This window comes from Eurosta solidaginis, chromosome 4 (genome assembly GCF_040869045.1).
Source record: "Eurosta solidaginis isolate ZX-2024a chromosome 4, ASM4086904v1, whole genome shotgun sequence".
NCBI classification, from domain to species: Eukaryota; Metazoa; Arthropoda; class Insecta; order Diptera; family Tephritidae; genus Eurosta; species Eurosta solidaginis.
In genome coordinates this window covers 110395925-110411919 of record NC_090322.1, presented here as the reverse complement: position 1 = coordinate 110411919, position 15995 = coordinate 110395925, and the positions used below count along the sequence as shown (strand labels likewise).

Sequence of the window (15995 nt, the reverse complement as noted above, 5' to 3'; positions counted from 1 at the left end):
TTAGGCGCCCTTATGCCTCCGAGGAGATATAAGCCGAGCCTCCCTTCTAATTTGCGTTGTACCCCTTTTTAATTTTTCCTACAAGTTGTGTGATGGCTATTGCAATCAGACAATTTTTTGCGGAATAACTTTTCAATGTCAAAGTGTTTGCTAAACCACTGCCGAGGGGCGACCATACTTAGAAAAAAATTTAAAAATTGAAAAGCTTTTTTCAAAGATTTTGATGTTGCGTTTCTCGGGCCATCAGCCTAGGACCGCCACACCGCGGCGGCCTTCCGTTCATCAGAACTTGTAGTTGCCTGTATGCTGAATATGTCCAGCCGATTTTCCCTGAAAACCTAAATGCTTCTGTCGAATTATATTGGACTTCATCTTCAGTTTTTTAGGATTGGCAATGTGTGTTTTCAGTTGGCGTCAGACTTCATGCAGATTAATGAACTTTCATGTTTCGCAGAAATGGGTGACATAAGGTCAGCCGCCAATTGACCTTCTGATCACTTCAAACTGCATCAAAGTCACTAAATGAAATGGTAAAAATGTCAAATTTCAACGATATTGAAATTATGGTCATCTTGCTTTTCTGAAATGGTCAATTCTTTTTTCTCAAGTAGCCACAAGGTCAATGATTTTGTTTTGCACCACCAAGTAGTCAAATGTTTACAACTGTTTTAATACATGTACTATGTTTCTTCAGTCGAGTCAAAAAGAGAAATTTCTTTTTACATCATATTTTAGGATACGCCGCTCCTTTTTCTAAATTTCGGTCCCATTCTTGTGGAAAATCGGATGAAAAATTGGCCTGATGAAGTTTCTTTTTCAACTAAAAGTTTAAAGAAAGTTAGGAATAAAAAATCTTTTACGCTATTTTTCCTGATTATGGTTTCATTAAGTGCAAAATCGTCTTGTTTTTCAGAATTGTCTTAGCGATATTCCAAAGATGCTGAGAAGCGATTTATTCCATACTGTTGCAATGTTCACTGGACGCAAAACTATTGAGCCCCATGCGGCTTGGAGTCGCTGTGAATACAAAATATTTTCGTTGGCTTTGGAAACTGTAGGGCATCTACTATACGATTTTCAGTGGTCATGCATAGGTCGAACTGGCCGGTCCATGAGGACCTCACATAGACTGAATGAGTCCGTAGTGTGCACTTACATAGGTCGAACTGGCCGGTCCATGAGGACCTCACATAGACTGAATGAGTCACTTACATAGTAATATAGCCTGAAAATATCAAGCACACCTGACGTTCCGCGAGGAGCCGTTGACTTGCGTTGTGTGCGCTAGCTTTCGCATGATGGCCCGTTAACGGCACAATTACAACACAGTCACCTTTGTATCAAATTGTATGGAGCTTCTCAAATATCAAATCCCAACTGGGAGAACCTCATAAAACAAGACTCCTATCATCGCTCTTAAATATTTTTCTTTCTATACTCTCAATGTGTTTATTCATAAGTTGAAGAATGAAACATATTTAGAAGAGTTTTTTTATTATATGGAAAATACTTTCATTCCGCCCAAAAATACTTGACGTCCGAATTCAACTATCATGGAAATACATCAATTTATCTGGCCGAGATCTATTGCTTACATTTTAAAAGTTCTAAAATTAGTTCCTTCCAGGTGGTTTCTGGTGCAGCAGCAAGTAGCTTTTTGATCCCTGAAAATCTTTTCGCATTGAGTTGACTCGTTCGGACGTGTTTTGTCTTCGCTCCTAATTTCTTTTTTATAAACTGTATAATTCTAATAAGAAAGTGACTTCTTAAAATTGCATTTTGCAACAGTTTGATGCTACCCAGCATTATGAGATAGAGACTCTTTATATTGTCATAAAACAATTAATTAATTCTATTCTATGATATGAAAGAATAAATCATTTCTATTGTAAACAACAAAAATGCCTTGTGTTTGCGGCCATAGAGTTGATAGAAATCAACCGAAAGTGCAGAAAGTGCAGTGAACTCTTTCACGTGAGTTGTGTTGGTATTCGTCCGACTGATGTCGAATTTTTGCAAAGCTCTCAGAAATGTTTTTTTGCAAAACTTGTGCTGCTCAGCGTCGGAATTCCCTCCGTTCACCTCCTCCACCTATCGCAAAGGAGAAATCATCTACTGCCAATAGTGCTGATATCGGTAATTCTTCTGTATCCAATGCTAAGAGTGACAATGACATTTCTCTTAGAAATGTAGATAACCAACAAGTGTCTTTAAAATCTTTGTTTAAGTTGATGGCATCTCTTCAAGCCGACAATGTTCGTGTGTATAATTTGGTAGCTGATCTTAAAGCAGTTAATAACAAATTGGTGTTGGAATCTGCAAATATGAATTCGGCTCTTCAAAACACACATAGCAACCTACTTGAAAAAGATAATATGATTACTTCTCTCACTGCTGAAGTAAAGATACTGCGAGACTCTTTGAATGCCGCTCTTGATAGTTTCAAGCATAGAGCTAACAAGAAAGCTGACTACTCTTTGTTGCCCGCTAATAATTCGTCAACTTATGCTCCTACTACAATATCTGTCGTTGGTACACATTCATACGCACATATTGTCAATCCGAATAAGAGTTTCCCCACACCCACCCTGTCATCTACCATTACAAAATACAAAATATAATGGTGTTACTCATGCAAAAACAACGGATAGTTTAATGCACTCAACGGTGTCATGCGCTGTGACGTCGACATTAACAGATGTTATTTCGTCGTTTGCTTCATCTCCTGTTTCTAATACTAGTGGTGTTAATGCATGTACGCTGATAGAAAATGCCAATGCTTGCGCTACCTCTACGGCTGCAGTGACTGCAGTACCAGCATCAGCTGCTTCTGTTTCTTCTCATTTGCGCTCCGCTGAGACAACTAATTTCGGTGATAATGCGCAGTGGGAGAAGGTGACGTACAAACGGACTAGCAACAATAATAAAACTCGCGCTGTTACGACTACAGTGACTGCGGCTACATTATCGGATGTTGCTGGTTCTGAAATAATTACCGTGGATGATAAGCCCACAAATAATAGTAATAATAACAATAATGCGCACGTTCGGATTAGAGGCACTAATGCAAGCACGGATCTGATTGTTGCTGACCGCTACAAATGGCTTCATCTGTCCTCCTTCTCGCCATCCGTCTCTGAAGATGATATCAAAGATTACGTGGCTAAACAAATCGGTTTGGATAAAACTTCGTTATCATGCACTAAGCTGGTAAAAAAAGATGCCGTACTCTCATCGTTGCATAAGGTTAATTTCAATTTGGGAGCCCCTGAGTCCTCCTTTGAAAAATTATTACGCCCGGAAATCTGGCCAACAAATGTTACAGTGAAGCCTTTTCAGAATTTTCGCAAGTCTCTGCGAAAACTATCGCGGACGTAGCTAGTACCAACCACACGCTCATTAATAATGATAATAGCACTAGTGCTATAAATAATAAGTTGTTAAGTATTTATTTTCAAAACATCTCGGGAATGCGTACAAAAGCTAGTGACGTATTTTTAACTTCGTCTCGCTGTGAGTTTGATGTTTATGTTATTGTGGAAACATGATTGAACAGCAACTTCGCGGATGCTGAATTCTTCGATCCTAATATCTATAATATATATCGAAAATATAGAGACGCAAATAAAACAAATTGCTTGAGAGGTGGAGGCGTTTTAATTGCGGTGAATCGGATGTTCCGTTCTTTTTCAGTCCATTTAGAAAATGATGATTCTCTCCTCGACCAGTTGTGTGTATGCATCTTTGGAAGTCTCGGTGAATTATTCATTTGTACTTCTTACATTCCACCTTCCAGCCCCGATTCTTTGTATGCTGCTCATAAAAACAATATTGTGAATCTTTATGAGAATAATGAAGAGTGTCATTTTTGTATTTTGGGTGATTTTAACCTCAATAAAATGGTATGGTCAAATTTACTTGATAATGGTATCTTAACACCAACAAGGGTGAATAGCTCGCACGAAATAAATTTTATAGATAGTCTTTTCAGCATTAACTTAACCCAAATTAATTCATTTTACAATGAGCTTAATAATATTTTAGATCTTATCTTTGTAGATGAAAACTTGATTTTTAGTGTTTCGGAGGTCACTTTCCCTATATGCAGGTGCGATATGCACCATGTCCCACTCTCCTTAACTCTGGAATTTTTTAATTTTGTATCAGGCCCGAGTAGAATCTCCACTGCAAAGTTTGATTTTCGTGCCGCCGATTTTAATGCTTTAAATGAAACAATTTTGGATTTAAATTGGAATTCAATTTCCGCCTCTAAAAGCGTAGCGGAATGTTACGATGCCTTTCTTCTTAATATACTCGAAATTTTCTCTGATAATCTACCCTTACTTCCCGCGAGAATGCATAAACTTCCGTGGTATACGAAAAATCTAAAAAAGCTTAAGAATCTTAGAAATAAACATATTAAACTCTATAAAGCTTCGAAGGATGTCTCTCATAAAGAAACATATATTTATTATAGTAAAAGCTTTAATGTACTTGACAAATTTTTATACAAGCAATATATTTCTCGGTATGAAGTAGAGATGAAGGAAAACCCTAAGGCGTTCTGGAGATATATACGATCTAAAAAAGGTTGCTCTAATATCCCAAGTTGTATGTCCTACGGCAGTATAGCTTATGAGAGCTTATTGTATACTGTTAATCTTTTCGCAGATTTCTTTAAATCAAACTTCGTAACTAGCAACACTGCTAATAATTTTTCCGCCGATGTCGAACAAATGGTTGACTTCGGATCCATGTTAGTCTCAGAGGAAGACGTTATGAAAGCCATCCTAGCTCTGGAAACGTCGATAAAATGCGATACTGACGGTCTTTCGTCGTTTATTCTAAAGAAATGTAGCACGTCGTTTTGCGTCCCATTAAGTTACATTTTCAATTTTTCCCTAGCAAGAGGTGAGTTTGTTGATAGGTGGAAAATAGCCTCGATTTCTCCTATCTTTAAATCTGGCAGCAAAACCAAAGTAACTAACTACAGACCCATCTCTAAACTGCCCACTTGCTCTAAGCTCTTTGAAAAAGTGGTAAAAGAGAAGCTATCCTTTGTAATAAAAGGTTCCATAGATGAGTGTCAACACGGGTTTGTCAGTGGTCGCTCCACAGTTACGAACCTAGCCTCATTTTCTCATTTTTGCATTTCGTCGTTCAAAAATGGACATCAAGTTGATGTTGTATATACTGACTTTGCGAAGGCATTTGATACTGTCACCCACAGCATACTATTAGGCAAGCTTGAACTATTGGGTTTCCATTCTACCTTTTTACGTTGGATTGGGTCCTATCTCACTAATAGAACCTCGTTCGTCGAAATTGAGAATACCAAGTCTTATTCATTCATTGCCACATCTGGGGTACCTCAGGGTAGTATTCTCGGGCTAATTTTATTTCTGTTTTTTATAAATGATATAGGAACCTGCTTTAGGAGTTCAAAATACCTGCTCTACGCAGATGATCTAAAAGTTTTTAGAACAATTTCGAGCATGTCAGATGTGTGTCTTTTACAAGATGATCTAAATAGATTAACTAATTGGAGCATTATAAATAATCTACGCCTTAATATAAAGAAATGTTTCTTTATGACGCTTTCGAGAAACCTCAATACGATTAATACCGCGTATTCAATTGCTGATGATAATCTCTCTAGCGTCAGGGAATTCGTTGATCTTGGAGTAATGTTTGACTCTGGTTTTACCTTCGCGAATCATATTAGCTCCATTCTTCCTAAAGCCTATTCCAATTTGGCTTTCCTGCGGCGATATGGGCCAGCTTTCAAAGATCCATACACCAGAAAAATTTTATATAATTCTTTAGTTCTCTCAAAGCTGGAATATGCTTCCATAATTTGGAACCCAATTTATTCCTCTCATTCTCAGAGACTGGAAAGAGTACAGAAAAGTTTCACTCGATTCGCACTCCAACCGCTTAATTTTTTAGAACCAATACCTTCTTACCGCGCCCGCTGTGCCCTCATAAACATGAAGTCGCTTGCGGCCAGACGTTATATTCAATCTCTGCTGTTTGTGTATGATCTTATATGTGGTTGGGTTGCCTGCCCGGAACTACTAGCGCAAATTGGCTTCAATGTCCCGAGCAGAACCCTTCATGCCCAATATCCGTTCCACGTGAAAGTTATCGGAGCTAACTATCACAATTTTGATCCAATCTCTAGGGCCCTCAGTGAATATAACAGGATCTTTTTTAGCCTTAAGCTTGACTTCGCACTCCCGAGAGCGTCCTTTAGCGCTAAGCTTTACTCGTATTATGTATAAAATAAATTTATTAGCATTTAAGTTGAAGGAATGTAAATCTAGTCTGTAAGATTAATGAAATCATAGACTAAAAAATAAATGAAATGAAATGAAATGAAATGAAAAACACTTTCCAAAGTGTAATGCTTTAAAGTTTCAAAAAGTGTTAGAGAAGTAAAAGTGCCTACTTTAAAAACTTCAAAATGTCGTGTTTAAGTTCAACACATCGTTGTAAACAAAGTTGTTTTTGTTGCGTATAAATTGATGTTCAAAATATTGTCAGTCTTGTTGCTAATTTTATTGTATCCCTTGTGAGTAATAAACTTCCGTACAAGCGCACATTCTCCTACTCATAATCCCACTTATACACGCACACCTATAACTAATACTAGACATGAGCGGCAATAAATTTTTCCCCTCGAATATTTATTTATTGACTGCTTTTGGAAATATTTATTTATATTTACATTAGTACGCTTTTCGAAATAAGCGCTGAAGTATATTTGACAAGTAAATTGGCAGCATTTGTTGGCTGCATTATACCTAAATAAATATAAATATTGGCAGACTTGAGCAAAAACTTTGACTGGCAATATGCCCATTGGGAAAGTGTGAAGCTTTTGGTATTAACTACCTAAAAGGGGTAGCTTTTACTAGAAAAGTATGCACACAAGTGAGTGTTGAAAAGTAACGAAATTCGTCATTAAAGTATGCATGTTTGAAGGTAGCTTGGGGTAAATGAGACAGATAGGAAAAATTATGTACACGGTGATCAAAATAATGGAATCAACTTTGGAATTTTTCCGCTTAAGATTTCATAGTACTTAGGGATAAATTTCGATCAAGAATTGACAATTTCGGAGCAATCACCTTAGCTAGTCGCCTTGTCTGAAATCACCTTGAATGAGAAGAGTCCTTTTGCAATATGACGAAGCTATTTGCGTTAGGCACTTAGCACCATTTCTCCTGTAGCGAAAATAAACATCCTCGCACTTTCACATTTACAATACCAACTAGCTTTTTCTCCCTCCTACGACCACAAAAAATATAAAAATCCTCTAATTTCGTTGAACTAAAAATACAAAATTGTCATCAACTATACCTGGGGGAAATTTTTGTCATGCGAAAAGTGAAAAATGGAACAAATTTTTGTTTGAAATTTTTTCTTCATTTCGCCATTTCGGAGAACAAGAAACCTATGACCTAGGTCGAACGGCCTTAGTTTTTGAATATTTTAAGAAAAAATTTTTAAAAGGGGAACAATGATTTCTAAATTTTCTGAAATTATTTCGAAATAGTCCTTAAATTATACCTAAAACGTCGTAAAACTATTGCAAAAGCTATTCCGAAATGTTCCGCAGTTAGCCATAATATTGTGACAAATATTAGTATTACTAAGCGATACTACCACCACTAAGCCGATACTAAGCAGTATCTACGTAAACAAATCAATCATCTACACACATACATATAAGGCAGCAGAGAGATACAAACTAGAGATATGCGCCGCCGATAAACGCCGCCGCCGCCGCCGATTTGTGTCGCTTTTCGCACGCCGTCGCCGAATGTCAAAAATATCGGCGCGGCGGCCGGCGCGTTACTATATTTTCTATTAGTTTAAGACTGTTTAGGCCAATTATTGTTCATGTCGAAAATTTGTCGGATATGGTCGAAAATGATATCAAGGGATGCGCATCACTGCCAGTTATAAGAAACTAATTGCGAAATTTAACTCCTTCCTTAACAGGCGCTTTCGATGTCAGCTTAACACCGCCTTTGCATCACCCAATTCACCAAGTTATTAAAACAAAACACCAAAAGAAAAGTTATATAATAAATTTATATGCTCAGTTTGCATATTTTTTTTTTCAAAAAATTAATAATGAATAATGAATTCAAATAAAATGGCGTAAGGCGAACATGTGTTCAAATTGTTCTCAGGTTGTTAAAAAAAGCAAATTTCCCAAAAAAGGTGCCGATTTTTTAAAGAATTTTATATTGCGATTGGCTGAAAGAATAAGCTAAATTAGTGAGGCAAAATCCCTATCCAAAACTAGTCCCTTGGAGTGAATCACATTGATTATGGCCTATCAACCAAGTTTAAATATGACCTACACGTTACGGCTCCTTTTACAAATGTGAATACGTAGACACATACATATATTTATCAGGTGAGGCTTTGTTCTTCGCAAGAACACTCAAAGGGGTGAAACAAAAGCTTTTCCAAGACAGTCGAACTAATGACCGTGTGTGCTACTACCCTAACGTAGTGGACAGTCGAACTAGTCATCCATAATGAACTTCTATGTATATCATAAGGCCGGAAAACAGCAGTTAACATCTTTCAACTTAAAATCGGTCGACTTTCATTCTTAAATATCGTTTTGATTTAACGAAAACTATCGAAATTAATGTTGTGAACACAAACGTCTGCAAACTTTGGTCTACATTTTAGAAATTTTATCCAGGGTCCTTGTAAAATTTTAATTATATAGATGCACCGAGGATTATACGATTTTCACCCGTGAGTTACGCAATGACATCCACTTAGACTGCTTATGATTTCGAGGGCGGAATCCATGGCCGAATAGTCACTCCCTAACGTTTCAAGGTGTTTCTCTGTTGTAGCTAGGCAGTATAGCGCGACAAAAACATCCGTTATAAAGTCTTTGGAGCTACACCTAGAGCTTCTAGGAAAGTGACGTCGAGGAAGGTATGAGTTCGAAGTCGCAGTCCTATAGCTTCTGTGCTGGCATATGGTGTGAGGGCAGGAGGCGTGGTAGCGACTGGTGGTCGGGATTGCTACTGTTCGCACATCGGGAATTGTAGCTCTTAAAAACAGCCGAAAAAAACCGGAGGCGCCATGTGCCACGAGACTCCTGAGTATTAATAGACCATTAATAGCAACCGTAAGTCGCCTTTGTGCGTGACCGCCAAGGAGCCACAAATGATTTAAAGAAATTGTGTTCGCCACGATTATTAGGAGCTAACCCCAGGTGAAGCTACGCTTTGCACGAGATATACAGACAAAAGTGTGACCATTTTGTGTATCTCTATTTCTTTTCAGCAGACGAAGCAGTACCTTCAAAGCTTCCCTGGAGTAAGTGAACGAGGGACAATCCCTCCGCAAACAGCTACTCCTGAAAATTATTGAACGAACTGGGGGTTTTTAGTAAAAAATTTCGGATCTTTCCGAAATGGCCGAAACGTTAATTTCCTTAAATACATAAAAATAAAACCTTTCCAAAGAATAATTTTTTTAAATAGAAAAATCAAACTTTTTAAAGTAAGAACACCGGCGTACTCCGGCGCGCCGCCCACGCCGCCGCCGCCGGTATATAATAGAGCCTACGCCGCCGCCGCCGATAAAGTGATATGCGTAAACCTCTAGTATATATGTTCCAAATATGAGGCAAATCGGACCACAAATACGATTTTTTGAAATATTTCGATTCATGCGCCACCTATGGGAGCTTTTTTCTAATTATTGCATTGTCATCAGGATTTGAACTATATTCCAAATTTCAAGCCTGTAGGTTCTCGGGAAGTTACTTAAATTTTAATTACAAAATTCGTAAACAACGGCCGGCCGCTACACAGTGTCAAGCTAAATAAAACCGTTTAAAAACAAACGAACGGCAGCTGCGACCGGTTTCAAAGCAATCGGCAAAATACTTATGGGAGACAAGAATCTTGTCGCCTTAATGATTTTTTGTTGTAGTAACCTTAGGGGATATAAATGGCACTATCTGTTTAGACTAGCCCTTTCATAAATATTCAGTGATAACAATACGCATCTGAAAGATGAAATATGTATACCCAGCTTGTAAGATATTCGAAATTTTTGCACACATGATATCATGCAAATACTTTTGTGAGCCACTGTATATATGTATAAATTTTTTAAGAACTGTCATTGTTTATTTTAAGCAATTATGCATAGGTTTACAATAATAACCCTTAGTATTAAAGTGTAAATGCAATTAAGTAATTGATATTATTTTATTGTTCTGGTTTTGGATAAGAATTAACTTTGTAAATTGTTTAATTGTGTAATAATCATACAGACTCCAAATGTTCGGATAATTCGAGAATGGGGCTCTCACTTAGTGGCCTTATAACGGTTTGCCAGTTCGATGTGTAAATGTTTGTCTGAAAAATATAATTGTGCATTTGTTAAAAATTTATATATTGTATTTTTTAACAAAAACTCTTCAAAGGTACGAACTATTGTAACAGTTAAGTTATGGTAAATTTAAAAACTAACAAGGGCGAAGTAGTCCTTATATTCATATTTTCTTTCTTGAGTAAAATATTGAGCATGTACATACGTATGTATGTATATCAGTAAGCACTTTCTTAATTATTCTAATTACATATATCTCGTACACCGACACAGATCAAAACAGCTATTAATAAAAAATCACAATGCTCATGAAAGCAAAACATTTATTTGCTTTTTCCGTAGTTGAGTAGTTATCCAAAATTTAGTAGAATATACAGGAGTATAGGAGAGCTTGTTCTTAAGACTCGCGAGAAAAATGACACTGATGGTGGCGCAACGCAGAAACTTGTTTATCTCCAAACAAACATGGGATGACGGAAAATCAACAAATTAAATGGGGTTACACTGAAATGACACCCCTTGGTTGAGAAAACTCCCGAGTAACAAAATAAACAGCTATCTCCCTGATCTCTCCAGTTTCTTCGCCTCGCGAAATCTGACATTGTCACCGTCCAAATCATCGGCGACCTTATTTACAAGATGGACACGCCAAATGTTGACCATATTGAACATCCATGTCAATGGCACCACGCTACCGACTGCTTTACATCCTAAAATCCTGGGTGTGGCGTTCGATCACGATCTACATTTTGGAGAGCATGCAGCCGCAATTGTACCGAAAATCTAGAGCCGTCATAAAATCCTCAAATCTCTTGCCGGCAGCACTTGGGATAAAGATAAAGAAACGCTCATTGTCACTTACAAAGCAATTAGCCAGCCGATTGCATGCTACGCGGCCCCGATATGGTCGCCAAGGCTAAAGGTTACACACTGTAAGAAAATACTGCCCTTAGAACGGGCTGTCTTCTTATGTCCCCAGAACAACATCTACATAACGAGGCGAGAGTACTCTCCATTAGGGAGAGAAATGAAATTCGAAGCAAAGAGTTTCTGTTGAATACCTAGAAACCTGGGCATACCTAAAGACATCTGAGTGATAAGACTACACCGCCAAGGGGCTTAATGGGTCATCTCTGTAAGCATTATGAGGAAATATGGCACCTGAGAACACAGCCGTATGACGCAGAAGAGCACAAGCAGGTCCTCAGTGATATCCACAGGCAGAGGTCGGTCATCTATGCCGGGAATTGCCCGGGGAATCCAGTACTTAAAAAAAAATACCCAGAAACGCGCGTCACTCTAGCTCAACCTCGATCTGGGTACTTTAACAGGTTAAACTCTTTCCTGTCCAGAATCAACCCCGACATTCAAAATGTATGTCCTGCTTGCAATGTGTCCCCACATGACACCAACCATCTCTTCAATTGTATTGTAGAACCAACGCCTCTAACACCCCTCTCATTATGGTCCACCCCTGTTGAAACAGCAAGTTTCCTTGGACTCCCGTTAGAGGACATTGATGACAATTTGTGATTGGCCGCACTTGTTGAATGGGGCGAAGCACTGCTACAACAACAACATGACGGAAAATCGTTCCATGTACATTTTTTACCACTTTAAAATTTTGAAATTTCAGATAAGAACTACTGACCTAGAAATGGTCGCAGCTCAAATATAGTAACAGGGGCAATCTCCATGCCAAAGTTCAACGCGATATCCTCAATAGCTTTTGATTTACGGCTTGCAAAACTCGATAAATTTTCTCCTAAATGTAGGCTCTGCCATGCCTTTTTTCCAAAATTTTAGCAAATTTAAATATTTCGTCATAAGGTGAACCCATATCCCTTGTGTACAAGTACACTCTGGGTATAAAAATAAAAATAAAAGAATGCATATGACACAGTGGCGTAGTGAGGGGGGAAGGCATCTCGCCCCGGGGGCTACTCACAGGGCGGCGCCAAATGGTCCGAAAAGCAAAACTTCCTGGATAGTTTGTATTTTTATTATAACTGTTTTCTGGAAAAAATTTTCTATACTAAAAAATTCATGCATATGTATATCCAGAACATTTGCGGCAGGTTGTGGAATAATTGAAAGCATATACATATATTTTTTTCTCATATTCAACGTTACGACAGGAATTATTAAAAAATGCTTTGGTAAAAACTGTCAAACGTGAATCCGAAATTCGAAACACTCTCTGTGAAGAAGCAATAGAAAAAGCGAATCTGTTTGTGAAAAATGGGATATTGATATAGTAAAACGTGAAAGGAGGCGCCGCAAAATCGGCTAGAGATATTGGTCTTTCCGCAGAATGTGAAATTTCTCGCGTCATGAAGTGTTCTCGATCGTCTCCAACAAAAATTACGTCCAAGACTTACACGAATAAATTACCTTAATTTTATATTTTGATTTCTCTTAGAAGTTGGAAATTTGTTAAACAGGGATAATAAAGACGAAATTGTAAGGACTTGGGTGAATTTTATAATACAATTTCGATGGAATGGAACTTTTTATCGAAATATGTGTCTGCAAAATATTACTTCGGAGTAGAATTCTGCTCCTGTATCTAAAGCGGTGGTCAACAGCATTGGCCGCGCTAAAGCCAGTACCTATGCTTCTTGTTTAGTTAAAAATAATAATAACAATGACACGTACAACAAAACCACAAACAATACTTTATCAAAGACCAATAACACAAAGTATGCTGTTGAGTCCCAGTATGTTGATGATGGTCATAAAGGCAAACGTACAGGTTAGCAAACGTCGTAAGAAGTCGACCACAGTGGATCTACGTCCACTTCTGCATCTACATTAACTTCTGCATCTACATCAACTTCAACATCAATTTCTGCTTCGACAGTGGGCTCATCACCTGCATCTACATCAACTTCTGCATCTACATCAACATCTATTGCTGCTTCGACAGTTTCCGTGGTGCAACCTGTTGATCCTAGGGAGGTGACTGCCGTTCCGCCTCGCAGAGCAATTTTTGTTTCTCGGTTGCATGCTTCATTGACTGTCGACGATATTTCAAATTATATATGCTCTAAACTTAATATTAATAATTCTTGTGTAGAAGTTTTCAAATTTAACTTTAAATATGAAAGGGAAATTTCAAAAATAACAAATAAAATAACTGTCCCACACCTTTATGTTGATAGTGTTCTTGACAGTTCTTTTTGGCCGGAGCATTCTGTGGTGCATTTGTACAAGAAAAATACCAATATAGTGCCAAAAAACCCTATGACCTTCACCGCGGGTACAGCAAAAAAGTAGTCACCGACTCACTCTATAGTCGTTCATTACCAAAATGTTCGTGGTTTACGATCTAAATTAAATCCCTTTTTTGTTAACAGTTTGGCTTTTACACCGAGACCTGGTTAAAACCTGACAATTTTAACGCTGAGCTTTTTTCAAGTAACTACGTCGTTTACCGGCGTGATCGTATATCTAGAGCAGGCGGTGTTCTTATTGCTGTGGACTCAAGCCTTTCATCCGAGTTGCTGTTGTCGGACAACGCATTTGATATTGAGTTTATAGCAGTAAAGATTTCACTGCGATGTTTTGGCTTATATATTTGTTGCTCATATATTCCGCCCGGTCGGATATGTATGTTTACAATTGCCATAATTTAGCTATTCGAAACTTGTACTCTCAGTTGCGGGACAAAGATCGCTTAGTTGTTCTTGGTGGTTTCAACTTACCCTCGGTAAATTGGATTAGCTTGAGCGACTCAAACACTTTGACTCCCACCTCTCAGCATGATTTCGTTAAGAATATTTTAGATACATCTCTTGTACAGATCAACAATGTTTTAAATTGTAAAAACAAGATTCTTGACCTGGTATTTGTGGATGAATCGGTGGGTATTGCTCTCAATCGTATTTCTCCTTTATCTTTTCCAGAAGATCCCTTACATCCTACGCTTGAAATAGCAATTGATAATGTTCATCCTCCTAAGGAGCTGTGCTTTAGAAAATTAAAATCTCGATCCCGCTCAAGATGCTTTTATAAGGCGGACTTCATAAAGCTCAACGAATTGATTGCTACTCATGACTGGTCTGTTCTTTATTCGAGTAATGACGTCGACTCAGCGACTTCATTATTTTACGGTATTCTTGATGGCTTCTTGGAAAGCTGTGTTCCCCTTCGATGTGTTAGTGCTGGAACAAGTAAACCACCTTGGTTTACAAGACAACTTATAAGACTCAATAATGTTAAATCTAGGCTTTATAAACGTTTCAAGAGATCAGGATCTTCTGCCGATTTTTCTAAATATTCGGTTGCTCGTTGCAACTTTCATTGTCTAAACCAACAATGTTATAATTTGTACTTAAGCAGTTGTAAATTTCAATTTTTCAACAATCCGAAAAGATTTTACAGTTTTGTTAAATCCAAGAGGAAAACATCTGGTTTTCCAGCTACCTTTTCTTTTGGTTGCAAGAATGGTAGTCATCTAAACGTTTTCAACCCGGTCAACACTCCTACAACTTGGAAAGTTTTGATTGCATTCCTAATCCAGTAATTGATAAGGTTTGAAACCGATTTTTTCTCCGGGTCCAGATGGTGTCCTTGTTGTGTACTCAAATACTGTGCAGTTAACTTATCTGAGCCGATACATAAATTATTCCAATTATCTGTGGAATCTGCCACTTTTCCATTGATTTCGAAGAAATCATTTATTATACCTTTGCACCAAAAAGGTAGTAGGTCTAGTATCGAGAATTATAGAGGTATAGCTAAGCTTTCAGCTATTCCCAAAACATTTGAACGAATAATTACATGTCAACTTCAACACATGTGTAGCTCCATATTATCGCCCTGCCAGCATGGTTTTGTGCCGCGTAGATCAACTACTACCAACTTGCTAGAGTTTACTTCTTTTGTAATGGATGAATTTTTAAACAATAGGCAAACGGATGTGATCTATACCGACTTCAGTAAAGCGTTTGACTATGTCAATCATGAGCTTTTAGTTTACAAACTTGATTTACTTGGATTTCCGAAGCATTTAATTGCATGGCTCGAAAGCTATCTCGCGAATCGGACTCAACAAGTTTTGTTTAAAAACAGTATTTCTGGGTTGTTTGATGTAACGTCTGGTGTGCCTCATGGTAGTCATTTGGGTCCGTTTCTTTTTATCTTGTTTATAAATGACTTACCAGAAACTCTCATACATTCCTGAATTCTTATGTATGCGGATGATGTTAAACTTTGTTACTCATACTAGCCTTAGGAGTCTTCCCGTGTGGAGTTTCTTCAGGCAGACTTTGACTCTTTTCAATGCTGGTGTACTGCAAATTTACTAGTTTTGAATTGCTCGAAGTGCAAACTAATGACATTTCACCGAGTGAAGCCATCGTATACGTTAAAAAGCACGCATTTGGAGCGTATATCTATCGTAACTGATCTAGGCGTTCTTTTTGATCCTAAACGGGTATACTCGGTTTTGTGAAGCGATGGGCTAAGGAATTTAATGATCCGTATTTGACTAAGACCCTTTACACATCGTTGGTACGACCAATCTTAGAGTATTGTTCGTGTGTCTGGTGCCCAGGGTATTAAAACTTTATAAAGCGTATTGAGTCAGTACAGAAGCAATT

At 37.8% G+C, this 15995-nt stretch overlaps 1 protein-coding gene across 10 annotated transcripts in view; it reads right to left on the bottom strand.

Moving 5' to 3' along the window:
• The window catches only part of Sik2 (Salt-inducible kinase 2), a 964644-nt gene that overhangs the window by 22940 nt on the left and 925709 nt on the right, over nucleotides 1-15995 (bottom strand). For 2 of the 10 annotated variants that reach the window (XM_067782445.1, XM_067782443.1), the window contains exon 15: nucleotides 10163-10415. The exons of the other annotated variants lie outside the window; for them this stretch is intronic. In XM_067782445.1, coding sequence (XP_067638546.1) covers nucleotides 10366-10415 — 50 coding nt within the window. In that variant the 3' untranslated portion in view covers nucleotides 10163-10365. Of the gene's footprint in view, nucleotides 1-10162; nucleotides 10416-15995 lie in introns of those variants that run through there. 10 annotated transcript variants of the gene reach the window in all.